Below are 20,599 nucleotides of genomic sequence, written 5' to 3'. Positions count from 1 at the left end.
ATTAATGGCACTATTATTTAGTATTACTGTAGTCAGTTTTTTTCATACAATTGTGTACACTGCAATACCTTCATTTAGTGCAGAATGCATAATCCTTTTTGGCAGGATTTGTCTCATAAAGTTTAGTCTGCACCAGCAGCCACTTAATTCCTGACTGTAATTGAGGGTTTTGTTGTTCTTTCCAACCCATTCTCTAAGTTTTTTGGCACTTAACTAATTGTGTGTCCACTCAGTGGTAAAGGAAAGATGCTCAGATTTAAACATCTGTGAACTGGGGCACTCTTAGTGAGATGCTGCTGACTGTGGGATGTGCACTGAGAGTAGTTCTGGCGTGAGCTGAGCTTTACTACCCTTATACTTTTTGTTTTTTCTGAGAACATCCTATCTTCTTCAAAACAAAGGGGTTTGCCTACTCAAAAGTGTCCCAAGACTTCAAGAGTAGTAACAAGTTATGTCCCTTGTGCTTGTAAGCAAGAATACCCAGCAGAAGAAAACTAGCCCTTCACTCTAGGTCCTGCTTGAAATTTATCCCTCTGATGTTTATCATCTGCAAGGGCAGTAATCTTGGCTGGATACTTTTAGAGGACTAGAGGAAGCAGAGAGAGCTACATCTCCCATAATTCTTATCCACATTGTTTCTATGATCTCAGTCCCAGCATAACCTATCTAATGGTCCATTTGTGGATTTTCTCATTAAGTATTTAACTTGCAGCAGAACAGAGGGAAGGAGCCTGGTGCACGCTAGCAAATATCTAGTCTAGACAATGAGATACCAGTCCAGTGTGAAATAGGGAAACCATCAACAGTTCCCGACAGACATCCCCTATTAGTCTCTGTGGTTCAGACCAGGGTCACGTTTATAGTCCAGGCTCTTCTTTGGGATTGGTGTGGCTTTTAGAAAGTCTGCTAATGTCTGTACCTAACACAACCTCAGTCTTCACTGTGCAGCTTTGAATTGTAAAAATGCCTGTTGATTAGCCTAGGTAGATATTATTAAATCCATGTGAATTAGAGCACAACTTCTCTCAGGAGGCCTTTAGATAAGGCTGTCTGAGCCAACCATAGATAGTACAGTGCAGGGTTACTCTGTTAAGTATCAAGTTAGTGCAGAGGTTTAGGTGGCCAAATCTCTAGGTACCACCCAAGTAGTGTACCTGAGACATTATCAACATCACTGAATTATAAGCTTTGCACTTGCTGTGTCTTTCTCTCCATAAAAAATTCCCTTTTCTTTGCCTTCCAACATATGGGAGATTTTTTCACTATGAGAAGACTACCTGCACAAACTTGTTCTGAGATTACAGGAGTGTTGCACGCACTTCAGTTCCTTCTTAATGGATTCTGTACATGTGTGGCAAGACTATGATTACTGAAAGAGGATCCTCTGGGTCATTGGCAGCCTCCTTCTGCATGGAAAGCTGAACATCTGCTGTTTGGATTGGGATCCAGATCTAATTACCACTATTTTTGAAGGAAAAAAATATAAAAAAGATGAAGCACATGGTGAATTTTTGCATGCTAGTCTTAAACTCATCTGGATTGGGGTTGGGAAATGGGTTTGAGGTGGAGAGTTTTGTGGAGAGCATGTGGTGTGGGAGCAGAGAGGATGGAATCACTTTTTTCTGAGTCAAGAAGAGTTCGTGTGAATTTTGTATTTCTGGCTCAATTCATAAAAAATAATCCAATTTAAGTGGAACATCTTTTGTATTCAGGTTCAAGCATGAATAACCTGTTCCAGAATATTGAGAGTTTCCACATAAGTGTTGTCAGAAATGGGAGAATCAACATGTGAATTGGCCTCTAGAGTAAATTACTAATGTCTGCATTTTGCAGATGGAGAAACTGAAGCAAAAGTTCAAGGTTTAACACTTTCAGAAGTGGCTTCTAATTCTTGGTGCCTCATACTGACTACCAGTAAAAAAAAAAAAAACCTTCTCAGAAAATTGGTTCATTTGCAAGTAGAAAAGTTAGTTCACCCACATGCAGACAGGTACCATTGGCAGTTTTTGTTGAGATCAAGCTGTCCCAGTTGCCAAATTAATTTAGTGCCTCCAAAAATCAGATGAATTTGAGGTCATGAATTCAACAATGCCTGAAGACTACGTCAAGATTACTGTTGCAGGGGTATAAATACTCCGTAGTCTTCAAGAGAACAGATTACATTTTTATTCCTTGTGGCTATATGAACATTTGCAAGACCACTTGTCACAAGGAAGGCAATGGAATGTTTATTTAAAATAGATAGACATTTTGTACCCAGGTCAGAAAAGCATTTGTAGCATCATGGGAGAAGCTTTCATCAGAAGTACTGAATGCAATGTCTTTGGGTTCCTGTTTCCACTAAGTATCTACAAATTTCTAAGCAGTGCTGAAGGGACTGATTGGTTTTGTTGTTGTGTTTTTTAATTAGGATTTTTGGTTCCTTTCCTGAAAATATTATTTAGGGTGAGAAGTATGGTTTTTATTGTGTGTGAGGTGTATTGCAGAGCAGTAGGTTAGATGCTTCCCACAGGTCTCATCCCAGAGCTAGCAGACAGTGAACAAAATAAAGTCAAAAGTGATAATTGAGCAACCACCTTCATTATTATTGTTATTATTATCATTAACTGTTTTCAAAATCATCAAGCTTCTTAAAACATAATCCACCCCAACCTGTTAAGCCTGGAATTAACAGCTAAATTAATGGTGAATATTTTCAAAAGCACATTAATGATTTTAAGTTCCAAAGTGTTAAGTCAAGCTCAAGAATAAGACATAAGCACTTCAGATCTTTGATAAGCAGGCCAGACTGCACTGTTCAACTGTTCTGTTACGGTCAAATTAACATAATTTTTACAATATGTACTTTATTGCAGCATACTTCCTGTTGTACCAAAGAAGCCTTCTTGTTAAAAAATAAATAAATTAAAGTAAATAAATAAAAACCCTCACATGTGCAACAGAGCATCCATCTTAACATGGCATTAAGATCAGTATACTGGTTTGACAAAGGAGAGAGAAGGAAAGCAATTCCCATGTTGGACATAAGTAGACAAGTGCAAAATCAGCATGTATACCAAACCTTAGTTGCTTTTGTATCTTGGAAACTGTTTCTCTGTTTCTCCTTTGGCAGGGGTAAAGTATTACGGGGCTTTCTAGGGACAGTCATGTCAGTCCCTCTGTGGCAGGAGCTTGGTCTTGTATCTCCATTTTGCATTATTAAATATTTCAAAACTTATTTTAAACATTTTGTTCTAGAGGAGGGCAAAAAAGTGGCATCCAATTTGGCAGTGAAAAAGCATGATCCAATTAAAAAAGAAAATCACTCCTGACTATTGGAAAGGGCAATCAGTTACTCCTACACATGCTAACTCATGCCCATGTAACTTATTAAATTCCATTTCTACCCCCTTTATTCATGCTGCTCAATTATGTCACCTCATACACTCTGTTCATCCCCTCTATCTCTACTTCGTCTCCATGTAGCTACATTGTTGCCACTAGTTATTGCCTACCTGATATTTGCCAAGCTTAATCTGTAAGCTCTTCTACATGACTTGAAAGCCAAATTATTTGATCAGTGTGTGCTGCGTTCTGTAGCTGCATTTTCAACAAGATCCTCTGCTGACTGCAGACTTACATTGGCAGAAGAACACGATATCATTACCAAAGCTAGAGAGGAATCTTGTCTGTTTCACTAGAAGAAGGTGTCACCTTTTATTCATGAGTGCTTAGACATGACTACTATTTATATGTATTTAAATAACTAACTAGAACTACTGATTTTTGAGAATGACTGTTGTAAAAGCCTATGATCAATTTGAGTTCCTGTGAAAAGTAGGCATCTTCAGACAAAGTGAGTGGAAAACTTAAACATTTTTATATTTGACCTTTATTATTACTCTTCATTTGTTGTGAAATGTTCTTCTCTATTAAATTCACATTGCTTTCTCAGTCCCAGCAATGTTCTCTGCCCCATATTCATTGAAGTTACCAGTCTTCTCCCATCCCCACTCCAAACTCCCTGACATTATTCAGACTATTTCTTTGAACATCCTGATATGTAGCAAAGTATCCTGTCTTTGTTTGTAATGTTCTGATAGTTGAGTCATTCCAGTACACGTCACCAAATACAGGAGCAACAAAAAATAGAGATTGAAAAGAAAGAAGAAAGAAGAAAGAAAGAAAGAAAGAAAGAAAGAAGAAAGAAGAAAGAAGAAGAGAACTTCTGAGCATTCTATGAAAACAATAATGTATGAGGAAGTTTTGGCCAATTGAGAGATGCTGTATATCTGGCTTCATTTGTTATTTGTCATATTGTAGGTAGGTAAAGAAAGGAGACCCTAGGAGTAACAATTCTGTCTGTATGGGACACTGCACTAGGTACATTGTGCATACTAAATTACAGTCAGTTTGGGGAGAAAAGGAAAAAGGCTTACAATTGCTAAAAATTGTTTAGGCCATAGTCCACGTCTTCCAGTGAGTATTGTTTTGAACTCTGAAATTGGCAGTACTTCTTTTCTTTTTTAAGGAGTATGATTGACTCTAATAATTTCAAATCATAGGTGGATTCTGTCTGTATGGTCTCATAATTCCCAAAGCACCACAACAGTAGAAAAATATGAAGGGACTTGTAGTAAAGTGTAGAGTTACTACAGGATTTAAGACAGTAAGGTCAGGTCAAACTCACCATGGCAGTTCTCCTAATGTAAGACTTAGCAAATCCTCTATCTCATGTTTGATTTTCAACCAGGAAGCTGAATTTGCTCTTGAAATTTATTTTAAAAATGAGTTTTGTTGCTTGTATATCTGAAGACCTCTTAATGCTGAAGGCATAAGTCTTCAGCTACACTTGATTTAATGGCAGTGTACCCAACTAGTGGGAGAACAGACATAATGATTTCTCTCGGGTACAGTCCTTGTCAAGATGAATCTGTTTACAGAACGAATTGAACTCAAGTTTAATTGAAGCAGCCTCAAAGCCATGCTAGGCAAAGAGTGGGGAAGGCAATACCAGTAAATAAGGATTGAGTATCATTCAGAATGCATGGTTCGTGCTGCAGGCCCACGCTGCTCCTGAACCTCTATGTTCTGTCTATCATGTACAAAATGAGGTGAATGAAATGGTGATTTTTAAAAACCTTCGAATTCCCCCTTTTCCAGGGATATTCATTCTTCGCATTTGTAGCATTGTGTCAACTTGGATATGCCAACCCACTTTACTGGCAGATGAGAATGGGGCATACAGCAACTCTGCGTGTTCATAGCTCTTTCTGTATCTCAGTGTGTAACTTGTGACATTTATGTTATTCCATGCCCTGCACCTGTCTTGCCTGTGATTGCTCTTCTGCTCAAAGCCTCAATTTCCAACCCAGCCGCTGAGACAGCACAACTGAATCTATTGCAGAGGCTATTTTACAGTCTTTGAAAGAAACATACCCAGTGTGGTCATTTGGCTTGCATTGAGTTTTTTGGGAGTTTAGTTGAATGCAGTATCAAAATTTTCAACTCTACTTGCTGTTTTCCAGAAAGCACTAGAAAGTCAACAGCACCCTGTATAGCTGGGGAAATAATGTAATTGAGGTAATAAATACAGAATTCAAGAAATCCAAAATGACATCTCTTTCAAGTACCAGGCATTTATTTATTTATTTATTTCTAATATGGCAAAGAAATGTGAACCACTGCCTATTTCTATTAATTGAATTGTATATGCAAAGTCTTCAGACAAATACTTGCTGGCAGTCAGGAAGACATTTTTTTTCAAAAATGTATGCTTCTGGCAAAGTGAAGTTGACAGTCATCTGTTTTGCATTTATACAGTGTCACTGGTGTGGAGCTAGGGTTTTAAGTTCATCCTCCTGATGCATATGTGTTTATAACATAAATACCATGTGAACGGAGAATTCTGTGTTATCTTATATGGATGGGATACAACATATGAGAAGGAGCTTGATCAAAGTTTCCAGCATGTGAAAGGCTTGTTCATGGATACTAAAGAACAGAGTAAGCTGGAGGAGACCATAACCACCATAACCTTGGCTATTTACTGCCACCAAACCAACGTGACAAAAGTCTTTGACAACAGAGAGAACTGCTGCAAGTACATTCAGGCAAAATTTGGTTTCCAAATCTTAATTCTGCCTTAAACATTGCTGTTTTTGCATGTAATCACATCAGAGATTGCCAAGTCTGGTTCCTTTCATTCCTCTTGGGCTCTGAAAACTTTAAAAAATTATGTTCTTGCATTGACTTCTTACTCGCTCCGTCACTCTTGAACAAGACTTCTCAACCATCTGTACCATCTCTTCAGCACATACAGCACTGTGTGAGGACAAGTTGCACCACATTCCCCAAGTTAGTCCCTGGCTGTTTTTTATTTCAAGTGGCCAATTTGTTGTGCTTTCATTGCAAATGAGAAGGGAGTGAAGAAAAAAGGATAGAACAGACTGGACCAAACATTCTCATTAAGCTTATTTCTTCACATTTTACTTAAATTCTAGGCAGACTTGCAAGTCTTTTATTTACTTAGGTCACCATTACTCAAGGGAGTAATTTTATTCCAGCACTGCATCTCCCTTAGGTAAAGATCATTCCTGTGAGCAGGATTTGCACAGCATGGACCTAAAGCATGTTTCTTTGAACAACCTACAACCTGCAGAATGGTGGAATTTCATAGTTTTTGGCAGAAAAGATTAACTCAGTGTGGAAAAAAAAAGTGGTCTTGTCTTTGCAAAGATTACTCACTGAGGTACAGACTTATTGTAATACAGATTTATCTCATATTTAAGGAATGGCAGTGAAAACAGAGAAATATTTATTATTTGATCTCTACTATGCAGCTATTTTAAAAATAGCACGAACTACAAATGTAATCAGTAACTGTGTCAGCCTTATGCTGGCATGATTATTCAGCATATCTACAAAACAAAACCATAGGACCACATCAGGGTTTAGGCAGACCCTTCCAACTGAGGAGAATAAACCCCACACTGATACCAAGGACATGAAGATAGACAAAGAGTCCTAGCTTGGCTAAGTAGGATGTTTTTCATAACTGCTCTGGATGGATTAGACTCTAGCACCTTTCTTTTCATTCTTCAAGTTGTCCCCAGGAGTCTCATTCAGAATAATGGGCATAGCGCATTGCCATACGAGAGAGTCCATGCCACCAAGATGCTTGTCCTAAAGTGTCATTTTCTCTGAAGTGAATGTACGTCTATTAACTTTTAACTGAACTTGTAGGAATTTTAACATTCCCACAGCTTTCTCATAATCTCTGGAAGAAGTGACTAACACACAAGTAGCATTTGTCTTGGAAGTGGGATATAAGAGTTTGTAAAAGGGTTGAATGTGCAGAACACAGGGAGGCTCGTGGATGTTCTAGTGACTCCAGCATCATTTGAATTAATCTTGTTTTTCCTAGCACTGTTAGATGCCTGTTGTTGTTTATGTGGTTTTTACAAAGCATTATCAAAATATCAGCAGAGCACAGAGAAACAGACCAGTCAAATAAGCCTCTCAACTAGTGAATGTATTTTATGTCTCTGTTTAGGTTTCACATAGGTTATTTTTTCAGATCTGGATGATCTGGATTTGTATCTATGTTACTTCTCATATAAGTTCTGGTGGAGGAAAAAGGACAAAATACAGAGAACTGAGAGGAGGCAAACACGAGGAAATTCATTTAAGGATTTGTATGGCTACTGGAGATCTTCCCTCTGCTCCAAAACTGGCTGCTGCTTTCTGAGTGACATCTGCTTGATATTACAGTGCTTGTTGAGTACACAGAAATATTGTCTGGGGTGAATAACTAGTTAACTTTCTGTGCTTAAGACATTCATTGAAGGAACCAGTAATTTGCTATTCTGATCTTGGTGAGGTATTGACTAAAGGCAAACACAGCCCTAGCCTGCCTAGTCTGTTAACATTTTATCAAAGTTTTCTTTATACCAAGGAGAAGAAAAGCAGATCAGATGACTGACTTAATCTCCCTTTTTCCCAGAAGCAAATCCAATTGCTGTTTAACACATGTGACAATAACTTATCCCATATGTGTTTTATCCTTTGTTGCAATTATTTTTCTGAGTTGTCTGAGTAGCTGTGCCTCTTATTTTTTCAGTTTTAGATCATGTTCTACTGGTTTGTCCTGCCACATCAATCACAATTCAGAAAACATCTGCTAGCCCTCTGTGAAGAATCTCTTTTTTTCAACTTCAGTAACGCTAAAGCTGTTAAACATTTTTCCATCAGAAGCATTTTTGACAGATATTAGCTCAAGGAATAGAAAAAAAAAAGAAGAAGAAGAAGAGGAGGAGGAGGAAGAAATCATCAGAATTCTATTTTTGTCACATTTTCATCAAGAAAACAGAATTTTGTAAGCCTCAGGAATGGAACAACCTAAAGCAATTCAATTTAAGCTTACAAAACCTCCGTGAATTTTTTAGTTTAGCTTATCTTTCAATCAGATACTTGCATAGGGTTCCCCTTTTTGAAGGCAGCAGTACATATCTGGTGTTAGGACTAGGTCATAGCGAGTTGTATTGTAAAATGATCATCTGTTATGTTTTCTTTTTTATTACTGTTAACACATTCCGCTAGCAGTGTGGTTGACATTTGTCTTGTTGGCTGCTGGGTTTAATGTTTTTTCTGTGGTAAATGCTGTTCCTTGTTGCCATCAGTGTTTTCTCATAGGTTGTTACTGTATGTTGGTCTTTAAGATAGTAAGATTGGAAGTTACCATAAGGTAAAGTTCATTTTAATTAAATTTGATATCTCGTTTGGAAATCAAATCTATATGTTCATGTATCCATACAAAAGAGATTTACAATGGCCTGTTTTGTATATAGCAGTTTAGCAGCTTAGTATAAACAGTGCCCAGAGAACTAATTTAGGGTTGAGTCTCACTGTTATCCTCAAATATAGGTGAAAATAAATTCAAAATAAATTTAGCCCACCTTTTGCTTTAACATTCCAGTGTTGAGATCTTAATTGCGCTTAAAATCTTTATTTTAAAAATATTTTATTAATTTAATTTGTTCTAAAAAGCATCCAAGTGCCACTCAGATTTATATTTGTAGATGTCTGTGTCTATAAAGAATTTAATTTTGCTTTTTTAGTTTACTACTCTCACAGCAGGAAAACCTTATGATTCCCTCTTGACAGCTTACTAAATGTAAAACGAAATTCAAAATAAATAAAGGTTTAGTACCAGTGCATTCCAACAATACATCCAAAGCTGGCACAAAAAATTTTGAATTGTGCAAGTCATAAAGAAAGTTACAGAGGAAGTAAATATCAATAAAGAAGCATTATTCCTTCTGACAAATATGTCTTTGCAAAAACTGCAGCCATTAATTTTTCTGTCAAAATATACTAGAGCTACCTAGAGAGCAAAAGGAGGTTTTGCTTATTCTATCAGAAGGCATTTTTTCCCCTAAGGGAGTTTTTATTATCTGATGTCTGCAAGCAGAATTTTAAGTCTAATCACATTATGTAAATCAAAAGCAACAATCTTACTAGGGTGGAAAAGGGAAAAAACTAGATTTTTAGGTAGACTGCGATGAGGCTAATTAACCACTGGATGAATAAGTCTCTGAATCCAAACTCTCTCCTTAAAATTAAGAGGCAAATCTGTTTAGATTTGTCTGGCCATATATTTCCAAGAATTTGGCATTGCATAGTACGTTTTCATTGACAGCATTTTAAGTAGTTAAAAAAATAAAGTGAAAATAAGTGCTATGTGTGCATGAAGACAGTAAAAGTGCAGTAATCACACTTCATGTGGTTTGCATAGCTTTTTCATTACCTGATCAATCAACATTCTATTTTATATGCTCTCTAAATACTCCCAAGCACCCTGTATTACAGTGTTGTAATTTTTTACAAAAATGTTTTGCTTTATCTACCAAGAACTCAGTCACAATAATGCTTATTAACCACTATCCAAAGTTAAATGTGGAGTGAGTTTTCTTCTCCTGGGTTATATATCCTGTTTGTGTAATAGATGATGCTGTGCTTCTATCTAGACAGCCAACTAAAGAGAAAATTTAAGGATTTACCCAATATCTTGTTGCTCTCTTTCTTTTGTGAGAAGCTCATGGTATTCCAGCTTGATAGGCTTGGAGCTCTTAGCTCTCATAGCACCCCAGGAAGGTCTATTTTTGTCATCAATATATAAATATTTTTTTCCAAGAAAAGTCTTTATTAGTACCAGCTCTGGATACACTTATTCATTTGCAGGATTGCTGTTAGCTTTTTTTTTGATGCCTTGCTGGTTTTTACATTTTATAAGCTGGATCACAAGTGAAAAGTCAACTTACATAAGGAACCTGGTTGAACAGGCAGGTAAAAGCAACATTGTTCAAGACCATGAGATTTTGGCAACTTTGGAAAGGTGTTTGCCACTTGGAATCATTAGTTCTCTATTTGAATGTTGCATTTCAGACCCAAATGCTCTGAGTCTATTTCTGTTACCAATGCTTTAACAATTACAGGTGTCTGTAGTTCCTTGTTTCCAAAAAAATTACATCCTTAGAACACAGTAATGTGCGTAATGTCAGTAATGTTTTTGTCCAGAGCTGAATACAAGCAGCATTTGACACTGTGAAGCAAAGATAATTTTCCAGCATTATTTCACATCAGAAGTTTCTTAGCTATTCTTTGCTATTACAAGACTTGTACAGCTCTTCAATACATTCTGACAAGTTTTCCTACTGACTCCATTGGCACAGAATGGGACCAGAATTTACTCTTCTACTGGAGTTTGAAAGGTTACTCTTCATCATAGCCGTTGTTGGGGGAAAAAGAATTTATGAAATGGAGATACAATGGATCATTTCACTCAGGACTAGTGCAGTCTTCTCTCTAGACTGTCTTTGATTTTTCATGGCTGTGCAGAGAGAGGGGTGAATACAATATATCCTTATTTATTTCTCCCCAGGAATAAGTAAAAACAAAAACTTTAAAATGAGCAAAGGAGCATTGTTCTCAGAGAGTCTGTGATCATCCAGTCTTCAGAATATCAATGATAATTCCTAATAAAGGGTTATAGCTGATCTTTGCTGGCCTGGGAAGTGTCCTGGAAGTGTTCAAGGCCAGGTTGGATGAGGCACTGGGGCAGCCTGATCTAGTGCCTAGCCTGACAACCCTGCTCACAGCAAGGGGATTGGAAGTGGTTGATCTTTGAGGTCTATTCCAACCCAGGCCATTCTGTGATTCCTTACCTGCCTTATTTCAGGCTGTCTTTGGGAATCTCCTCATGGCAGTGAATATCTGACCTCATCCTTTCTTCTGTTGCCATGAGACTACTTTACAGTTCAGTGTGACTCTTGTTTAAGGTAGTTTCAGAATTAACTAACATCACTTTACTTTTGGTTTTAACCAATGTGATCTTTCTTTTTTGATGTGTACTTTTCACTAAGCAGTTAGTTTTCTCCTTGTGCTCCTTCTGCTGTATACATAAGCAACTGCATAGAAGCAACACTACATCTTTTTTTTTACTTTTTTTTTTTTTTGGTACTTTATAGATCTGCAGATCTTGCCAGGATCTAGGATCAATTATCTAGATAATAAAATAGAACCTGTAGGAGATGCTGTTGAGACTGGAAAAATGAGAGAGATCTTTTGGTCAGTAAGCAGTTTTATAACAGTATGACTACTGATGTGCTTTGAACAAAAAGCTATTAAAATGTTAGAGCTATGCCCCATACCCTCCAGAAGGAAAGAGGGATGCTTCTATGAGTGGAAGCAGAGGTTTCTTTGGCAGAGAGGCAAAAAGCCCGAGGCAGAGCGTGCATTTATCCCACCATCTTCTTTAGACAGCCAAAAGCTGGGGCTCTATGGGCCACAATGCTGAGGGCATGCTGTGTTGCTTGGCTAAGTTAGGTCATTTTGACGATCAGGCAACTCTGAAGATGAGTTACTTCCCATGACAAAATGATCCAGAAGGAAGAGATGGGTTTTGTTGTGGTTTCATTTTTGTTCTCGCCCCAAAGGACATGGCAGGGGTAGTATTGCAAGACTTCACAAATATGAAACAGTTGTGTATGCACACATGCTCGTTTGTATGAATCCTCTTTTGTGTGTGTGGATTTCAGCTTGAAAGTCAATGAAAACAGTTTGAAAACAGAGGAACGAGAACACTAGGAGCAGATGCCAAAAGTTTATTTTTCTATTCATTCTAGGACTTGATTTTTTATTGCATATTCATATACACTTAAATAGCATTACCTACTCCAAAACAGTCGCTCTTTCTTAGCTTTTCTTTGCTACCAATACTTCATCTGGTTTCCTGTCTTGTGTCATGACTTTCCCTGATATTCCAAGCCTTTCTGTATTATTCTTGAAACAGAAACAATATCTGCAGCCCCAAGAACGCTACACTATGCCCACAGAACTTGCCTTATCCAGCAATCTGCCAATAATATTTTGAGACTTCAGCAAAACAGGAGAGGATATCTCCTTGAACTGTTACTGTACATCTGTCCTTAACTGAACCATGTCATCTGAGTTCCCTTTGCAACACTGGTAAAGAACATCTTAACATTTTCTCTCATAAATGATTTCAGATGTAATTACCTTGGATATTTTGCCATGTCTGTGTACTGTTTTGTGCTAAAATGTCTGTTATTTTTCAGACTTCCTTCAAAATTGCTATAAAACCTTAAGTGTTGATGAATATTTCATGCTTTTCAATTTTCCTAGCCAATGCCCATGTTTATTACATGATAATCATCCACTTTGGGGAATATTTCTGGTTACACAGCTCATGCTGTGGAAATTGAGATAACTATGGTGGCTGTCTCTCAGCATACTGCCCAGCACTTGTGTAAACTGAGCTCATGGCTGGGGACAGTGCAGCCATTATACCACCGAGAGTGGTTCCCAGAAGTGATCTGACTCAGGCACTCTGCTGAGTCACAAATCCTTCCTTGCTTCCTCCTTACTTGCAGAAAGTAGTGGTTTTCTTCTGAACTGAATTAGCAGAAACATAGTTACCTCCCACGCCCTAGGCGCTGGCTTAAATACAAAAATCTGTGTATCAGGAGGGGAAAGTATGGATTAAGTTGAAAGCCCTCCTCTCTCTTTTGTTCCTGCTCATTTCAGAAGGTCATTTCAATGAGACTGTGGCTGCTTGTTTCCTTATTCATGCAATATTAGGGTGTTGACAAAATATAACCCCACAAAACCAAAGAAGGAACAGACTCACAATATGCTTTCCCTAAAGATCTGGACAGCTAATATGACTAGAACAAGAAACCACTCTCTCCAAAATTTAGTTTGATCCAAAATTAAAGGCACATGAAACTGGAGATGTAGCTGTGCTTGGAAAGGCCCAGATGTTTCTGAGACCAGCCTACCATTAGTTTCCCTGGATGTGTTCCACCGAGTAACAGTGCTAAGTACCTTTCAGTAGCTGGGTACAGTGCACTTTTTTTGTGCCATCTTGCTGAGCATTGGTTGAAATCCAAAGAAGCTTATAAGTGCACAATGGGATGTGTAGGTAATCCCATTGCTTTAGGTGCAGATATTTCATGCTTACAGATAAGCATGTACTTCAGTAATTGCCTGAATTGACAAGACAGCAATCAGCCGCTCCCATGAATGTCTTCCTTTGAGAAAAATACAGCACCATACAATAACTTGCAACACCTACAGCATCCCTAACAGTGTATTTCTCATAGCTTTGAGAACGGTCTATGTTGGTACAAGCTCTCTGCCTTCTCTCTTCCCCATCCTCCCCACTCCCCAGCTGTGCCCTAAACTTTTGGGTTGACACAGTCCTCGAGGGCCTGAAAAGTCTTGACCCAGAATTAAAAAACAATGTTGTTCCTATGTAGTAAATATTTAAAATGTTTTATCAGGGTAAATAAATGCTAAATTCTGTGAGCCCAGGGAATGGAATTAACATGTTTGGCTTGCTAAAACATTTATAGAGTCAATGTCAGCCAACAGAATACAGCCAAGTGGTTTTTTTAAAGGTAAACTGTAATGCTTTTAAAATAAATACTGAGAGCTGTTTAAGATCTTCAATTATTAATATAAGAAAGGGGGGGAGGTGGGTGGGCTGAAAAAATGGCAAACAATCCCTTTTGTGGTACTTTTCCTAACCTTTGCTCAGTTATCTCTTTGTCCAGCCCAGAGCAAGATCCCCAGGGCAGATGATGTGCCTTCTCCAAGGTCTGGAAAGCGTCTAGCACATGTGGAGAGCTTCCACAAATGAATAAGTAAATGTAGAATGTCAGATATTTGAAAACCATTTCTTTCTATATTTACTTGCCAGGACATAAATTCGGAACACTGTGTTTATGGTTGGCCAGCAATAGCACCGCCAGCCTTTGTAAGGCAGTGTGAAAACGCAGCTCTCCACCCGAAAAGTGGTTGTTCACATTACCTTCGTGGAACCTGAAGGCCAGATTTTGAGTCTGAACAGTTCACCAGGCATTCAGATTTAATTATAAGCTGCATGGCTCATTGCTAGGAATGCCAGCTTTAGATCCACAGGGACACAAGGGAGAAAGTGCAAAAGGTGTTTTATGATGTACTACAGAGAGTGTCAGAGAATGGGGATTGGGTTGCCATGAGCACTCATGTTGGATGCTATCTGTGTCCTCATGTGCAAGGAGCATGCATAAGCTGGGACAGAGAACTCATTTCAAGTTCAACTGTGATTTCTTCCTCTGTACAGGGAAAGAGCATATAAAACTGCGGTAGTTTGCATCATTGTTTGGAAAAGGTTTTTTGACTGCATGTAAGATGATTCCTTTTGATCTACCCTGATCAGAAATGCATCTGATCCACCACAGATCTGTGGTTCAGTACAGACACTGATCTCTGCCTCTTGGATTTCAGAACACAGTTTTGATGAGTTTTGAAGCATCTGTTTTTTATAAAAATTGTCTCTGTTCTTCCTGTCTAAAGCTCTTCCCCTGGTGCTTTCTTATTCCTTCATCTCTTCTCCCAGTTCTCCCCTCTGGCTGTCCAGGCCCCATTTCTCATGCCATTTCCACAACAGTTCTTCATGTTGCAAGTGGCTGGGAATTGTTCTGTAACTTAATGATAGCTACTACATTGCAGACATAGGCTTGATAAGTGTGGTGAGCATTGTCATATATCACTTATCCTTTTACAGGTAGCATTTGATACATCTGAGAACGCGTTCTATGATTTTTAAAGCTGCTATAGATCTAGTGGTTTTAAACTTAAGAAAGTGACTACTTCTGTGGTAATATATGTAACTGTACTAATTACTGGAATTACCTGGATTTGAAAACATACTACCTGAACAAAGTACTGCACAGCGAACACCTCAATCCATACTGGCAGTATTCAACACCTCATCTCTTCTCAAGAGTTGGTTTATTATCCTCAGAAGCTTCTCTCTAATCTACCTGAAGCACCCGTAAATCAGAGAAACACAGAATTGCAGGGGTTGGAAGGGATCTCATGTGACCATCAAGTCCAAGCCCCCTGCCAAAGCAGGTTCCCAACAGTAGTTCTCACAGGTAGCTATCCAGACATGTCTTGAATATCTCCATAGGAGATTCTACAACCTCCCTGGGCAACCTCTTCTGGTGCTCCTTACTGTAAAGAAGTTATTCCACATGTTTGTATGGAACTATGTTCAAGTTTTAAATCTATTAAATCTTTTTAATCTTCTACATGTTGCACATGTTTCCCCGGCTGTCTAAACTCCTTGCAACCTCATGTTTAGTTGCAAGCTTCTGATTTCACAAGCCCCGCTTTGTTAACAGAAAGAGCACTGGATTGTGCAGATGTTATTTTTTCTGGACGTCTGTAGTACACTGAAACACATTCATGGCATGAGTGATAATGAAGCTATATTTAAAAGAAGAGAGCTTTTGTTGATCTTGATGTTTTTCTTCACTACCCTCTCAAGAGCACTGATTATATACAATGATAAATATTAAGTCAATTAATAAAAATAATTGAATGTTAATAACAAAAATAATTAGGGCCTTTCTGTGTTTTTATGTGCATTTATTTGAATCTACAAATATTTAATTTGTTTTTTGGCGTTGTATTTTTTTTTTTTTAGGTTCATAACCATACATAGTCTTTCACTTTGTATTGATTTCCATTGTCTGGAGGAAAGTAGGACACTGTTTTAATTTTCTAGTGAACATCAGATTCTCTACTGCTGTAAAGTACAGGAGGGACATTGACGTGGACTGCAATTTATTTTCTGTATATACTTAGTATTAATAGGCTGAATGAGGCAAGCAGTTAGGAGAACAGGTTGATTGCTTCATGTAATCACAGTGCTATTTTCCTGCTGAGATTGCCTATCCAAATAAGTACTTCAAGGTAACTGAGCAACCAGAGCATCCCATTTTTGTCCAGGATTATTTTTGAACCTGACAGTATTGTCTATCATGTAAGAATCTCCTTAAGAAATCCAGCATATTTAATGTAGAATATTGCCTCCTTTGGATGCTAGCATGAACCATTGACAGGTAAGACTACAAACACCTGAAGGACTGTTCTGACTGGAAGTAGCCAACTTTGGATTGTGAGCGGGCAGTGAATGATCTTACTAGCCTGGCAACTGATGCCACCCTTGGTTGCATCTATTACGTTCCATCTCATAGCTGAGGAGCGGACACAAGGTCTTAGCCTTAGCTGTGAATTAACAAGTGGATTGCCTGTGAGTGAAAGTACTAAAATTGGCAGTAATAATAATAATAATAAATAATAATAATGTAATAAAAATGAGAATCCATGTTCTTAGGTGATAAATTTTCCAAATTATTGTTATCACATACTCTCTTGGCAGATGTATCACAGACATTTCCAGCTCATGAATCACATTTTTCAAAAATCACAGCAAATATCAACTTCTCTGAGGAGATGACAGCATTTGCAGGAGACACTATTAGCTTCTGGCCCTCAGTCACTACAAAATCATGAGTTTGTAATTGTTCTGATTTGTCTAATTGAAGACTATGGAGATCTTGATATTTCTGAGACTCATAGCTTCTCACTGACAGTGGTTGCTAACACTGCCACCAGTGATGGTAACTTTAGGACCTTGTAATTGTGAACCTTTACTAAACTCTTCTGAGGCTGACTTTGTTACCCTGGCTGTATGAACAAGGAGATAGGAACACGAGTGGGCAGCTTGTGTCAGGCTCATCTCTGAAAGACCTGCAGCAGGGACACAAATTCTGTTTGCTGTCTCTCCCCATGCTCTGTGGTGTGGCTCAGTAGTACCCCACCATTCATCCTCTTGTACATTTCACTGTGCTTGTCCTGCTTCATTTCTGATTGTTCTTTTATTTTCCTGTGTTTTAACTCCTAAATGCCATATTGGGAACACCCTAGGTCTGATTTTCAAGGACAGCCAAAACACTTCATTTATTCATCTCTAGGGCGATGGCGTTTCAGTGACAGGCAATACCTGTTTTACTTTAGCCTGCAATTCATACTGCAGTGGTAAGCTGGTGAGATGTTGGGAATCTTCTGGAGGGTGGATGCTTATATCATCGAGGTAATTAGTTGAGGTGAAAGGGTATGAATTAAAAATGACATTATTGTTCAATTTATAGTCTCTTATAGGTGCTTTCTATAAATTTTGTTCTCTCACTGATAAGTGCTTCCTTCTGCTCTCTCTGCAGGTCTCCAGGTGGTTTTAAATTCAATTATCAAGGCCATGGTCCCTTTGTTGCATATTGCCCTGCTGGTGCTGTTTGTCATCATTATCTATGCCATCATCGGGCTGGAGTTATTCATGGGAAAGATGCATAAGACCTGCTACCATGTGCAAGGGGGGTTGATAGGTAAGGAGAAAGCTCTGTGGCATGGAGTCCTCCCTGTTCCATTGTTTTTTGTCTCTTATGTAAAGAATTCTACTAGTGTGTTCACATTCTGACAGGAGGGAGGTTTTATGCATCCTTACAACAGTCCATGTGCACTAGTCCCAATAACAGCCAAGAACTGAGCAGCTAGTTATTAGGATTCTAAAGTGCAGGGAGTGGGAGAAAGAGTGCTTTGGTACAGCTGATCTACCTATTGCAGTAAAATGAAATCTCCAGAATGAATAGAAGCATCCTTTTTCACGAGAGTGGCTCCTTTGTTGGTTGAATACTACATTAACTGCCCTTAATTTAATTTAATATTAATCTTTATTGATGATTTGGATGAGAGGATTGAATGCACATCCAGTAAGTTTGCAGATTACACCAAGTTGAGAGAAAATGTTGATCTGCCTGAGGGTTGGAAGGCCCTAGAGAGGGATCTGCACAGGCTGGATCACTGGGCTGAGGCCATTTGAACAGCTATCTAGACTATAGACATGAGCCAAGACAGCGATGCATTATGCAGATGCTGTTTTCTGGGGACATCACTGTCATTTAGTCATTCCAGTGTGTGGAGAGTGATGCTGAAGTAGCAATTGCAGAAACTGGAGGTACTGTACTCAGAAGCAAAGACAAGTGAAAGCCCCTTTGAGAACAGGATTTTTAAAAGTTACAGAACAGCAAGATCATAGATCTGCTTTGATTAGATGTAGAGGTGGCAAGGAATGATGGTAACAAAGATTTTCTGAGGAAGACTCCATACACAGTGGTGTATTTGTGCTAGGACAGGAGATGAGAGGGAACAGCATTGTGTTGTGCTCCTGTTTTGGGTTTCACAGTGGTTGTTGCTCTGCTCTGTTCCTTGGATGTCAATCACCTTTGATGCAGAGAGACTGTCTCCAATGGTGAGAATTTAACTTGCTCATCATGAATGTTCTGTTTTTGGCTGGTCTACTGAAGTACAAGAAAAACTGTCAATTGCTGCTGAATGCAGTAGTGGACACTTTCATGTGGCCGCACAAAATAAGAAAGAAACATAATTGCTCGCTCCCCTGCACACTGATACCTGCATCTGTTACAGATGTAACACAAGAGGCTGAAATCTGTATATTAATCTGTTGCATGAGTTTTTGTACCTGTAAGAATCTCTTTTTTTTTTTTTCTGTAATATTTTTTCATAAAGCAAAGCATTTAGGCAAATCTGTTGTAAGGGTTCTCAGACCTTTGGAAACACCCATACAGAATAAAGAGCTTATGAGTGCCACTGAGCTATTGATGAAATGCCACATAGCTTCTAAACTATGAAAGAGTAGAGCTCCAGAGATTTGCTGCTGTAATTTAGTACTGCCCAGGCCCATACCAACCTGTGTCCAGAGCACTAAAGCCTGTCTGCTACAGGGGTTCAACCTCCTTGAAGAAGGTGCTAGTAAGTGGTGCAGATGCCTTCCAAGGTTAACCCCAATGCCAGGCGATTGCCTTATGAAAGCACTGGTGGTAACTTGCAGCCTAAAGATATGTAATAGACTTTAACTATTATTTCCTCTCATATTGAAAGATATTATTTCTTCCTTCTAGGAGGATAAGTGTTTAATAATAATAATGATAATAACAACAACAGTTTTTTTTTAAGTACATTTTAGTTTTGACTGTAAAATTTGACAGCTTAAGCATTTTTTCTAATTTTTTTTTTTACAGAAAAGAGAAGCACAACAAAACAGCCCTTTGATTAAAATTAATAGTTTCTCATGTATTTTAAGAGAAATCTGTCAAATTCGTTGTGAAACATACTTTTTAAAGTCGGATATCCTTCACTTGCTTACTTGCTTGTCACTGTGTCAGACAGCAATTCATTCTCTTCATCTCTCTTTTCTCCCTCCTGTCCTTAAGATACACCTGCAGAAGATGACCCATCTCCCTGTGCCCCCCAGTCAGCACATGGGCGGCAATGCCAGAACGGAACCGAGTGCAAGGCAGGCTGGGAGGGACCCAAGCACGGCATTACGAACTTTGACAATTTTGCTTTTGCCATGCTGACAGTGTTTCAGTGCATCACGATGGAGGGGTGGACAGATGTACTCTACTGGGTACGTATCCGAAAATGATAACTGAGAGGCGTGCTCATGTTCTCCATCAGTTTTGAAACTTGGGGCATTAAGCTTGAGCTTTGTTTTTTTTATGATTGTTCTTAATAGTTAAGGCTTGATTGCTAGTATGGAGCTTTAATTAACTCAGAATATTAGTGGGTGAAGTGGGAGGGTTTAGATGATGCAGTTAAATCAAATGTAAATATTGATTTTAAACTGATATTACAGTGTTGAAAGATGGCACAAGGCTTACTAGCTGGCATGTGGCTTAATGCTTTGAAGATTTGCAATGTACCTTTGTTGACCAGAATGTCATATAAAGACCCTCTCTACTGGGGTAACTATCCCATGCATCTTCAAATTTGTAACATACAACTATATGTTTTATCCATGGCATTAATGCAACAAAGGCACTATGCTGATCAGCTTATAGATCTCACATACCCCTCTTCATGTCAGCACGACTCCTGATTATAACTTTTATCCTGATACTAATTCTTCATTCTCTCCTAACTTTGATACTTGTATAAATCTTGGTTACATGCTTAACAAAAAAAAAAATCATAATCTTTAATCTAAATGCAGAATTTTAAATGAAACTCATCTTGTCTTTTACCTTAACTCTGAAACTTTCAATGCCTTTAGTTTCTACATTGTAATTGGAGGATTCAGTGGAAACACAATTAGGCTATAGCAGTTGAAATCAGATTTGGCCTG

The 20,599-nt window shown here is 38.3% G+C and overlaps 1 protein-coding gene across 1 annotated transcript in view; it reads left to right on the top strand.

The window, feature by feature from the left end:
• Positions 1-20,599, top strand: part of CACNA1C (calcium voltage-gated channel subunit alpha1 C) — a 463,683-nt gene that overhangs the window by 270,581 nt on the left and 172,503 nt on the right. Inside the window, exons 6-7 of the mRNA XM_065742562.1 lie at positions 17,619-17,780; positions 19,686-19,882. Coding sequence (XP_065598634.1) covers positions 17,619-17,780; positions 19,686-19,882 — 359 coding nt within the window. The remainder of the gene's footprint in view (positions 1-17,618; positions 17,781-19,685; positions 19,883-20,599) is intronic.

Source organism: Cyrtonyx montezumae, unplaced genomic scaffold, assembly GCF_038088225.1.
Source record: "Cyrtonyx montezumae isolate F1298 unplaced genomic scaffold, pur_monq_1.0 scaffold_3, whole genome shotgun sequence".
NCBI lineage: Eukaryota > Metazoa > Chordata > Aves > Galliformes > Odontophoridae > Cyrtonyx > Cyrtonyx montezumae.
This window is presented reverse-complemented; position numbering and strand designations above follow the sequence as displayed.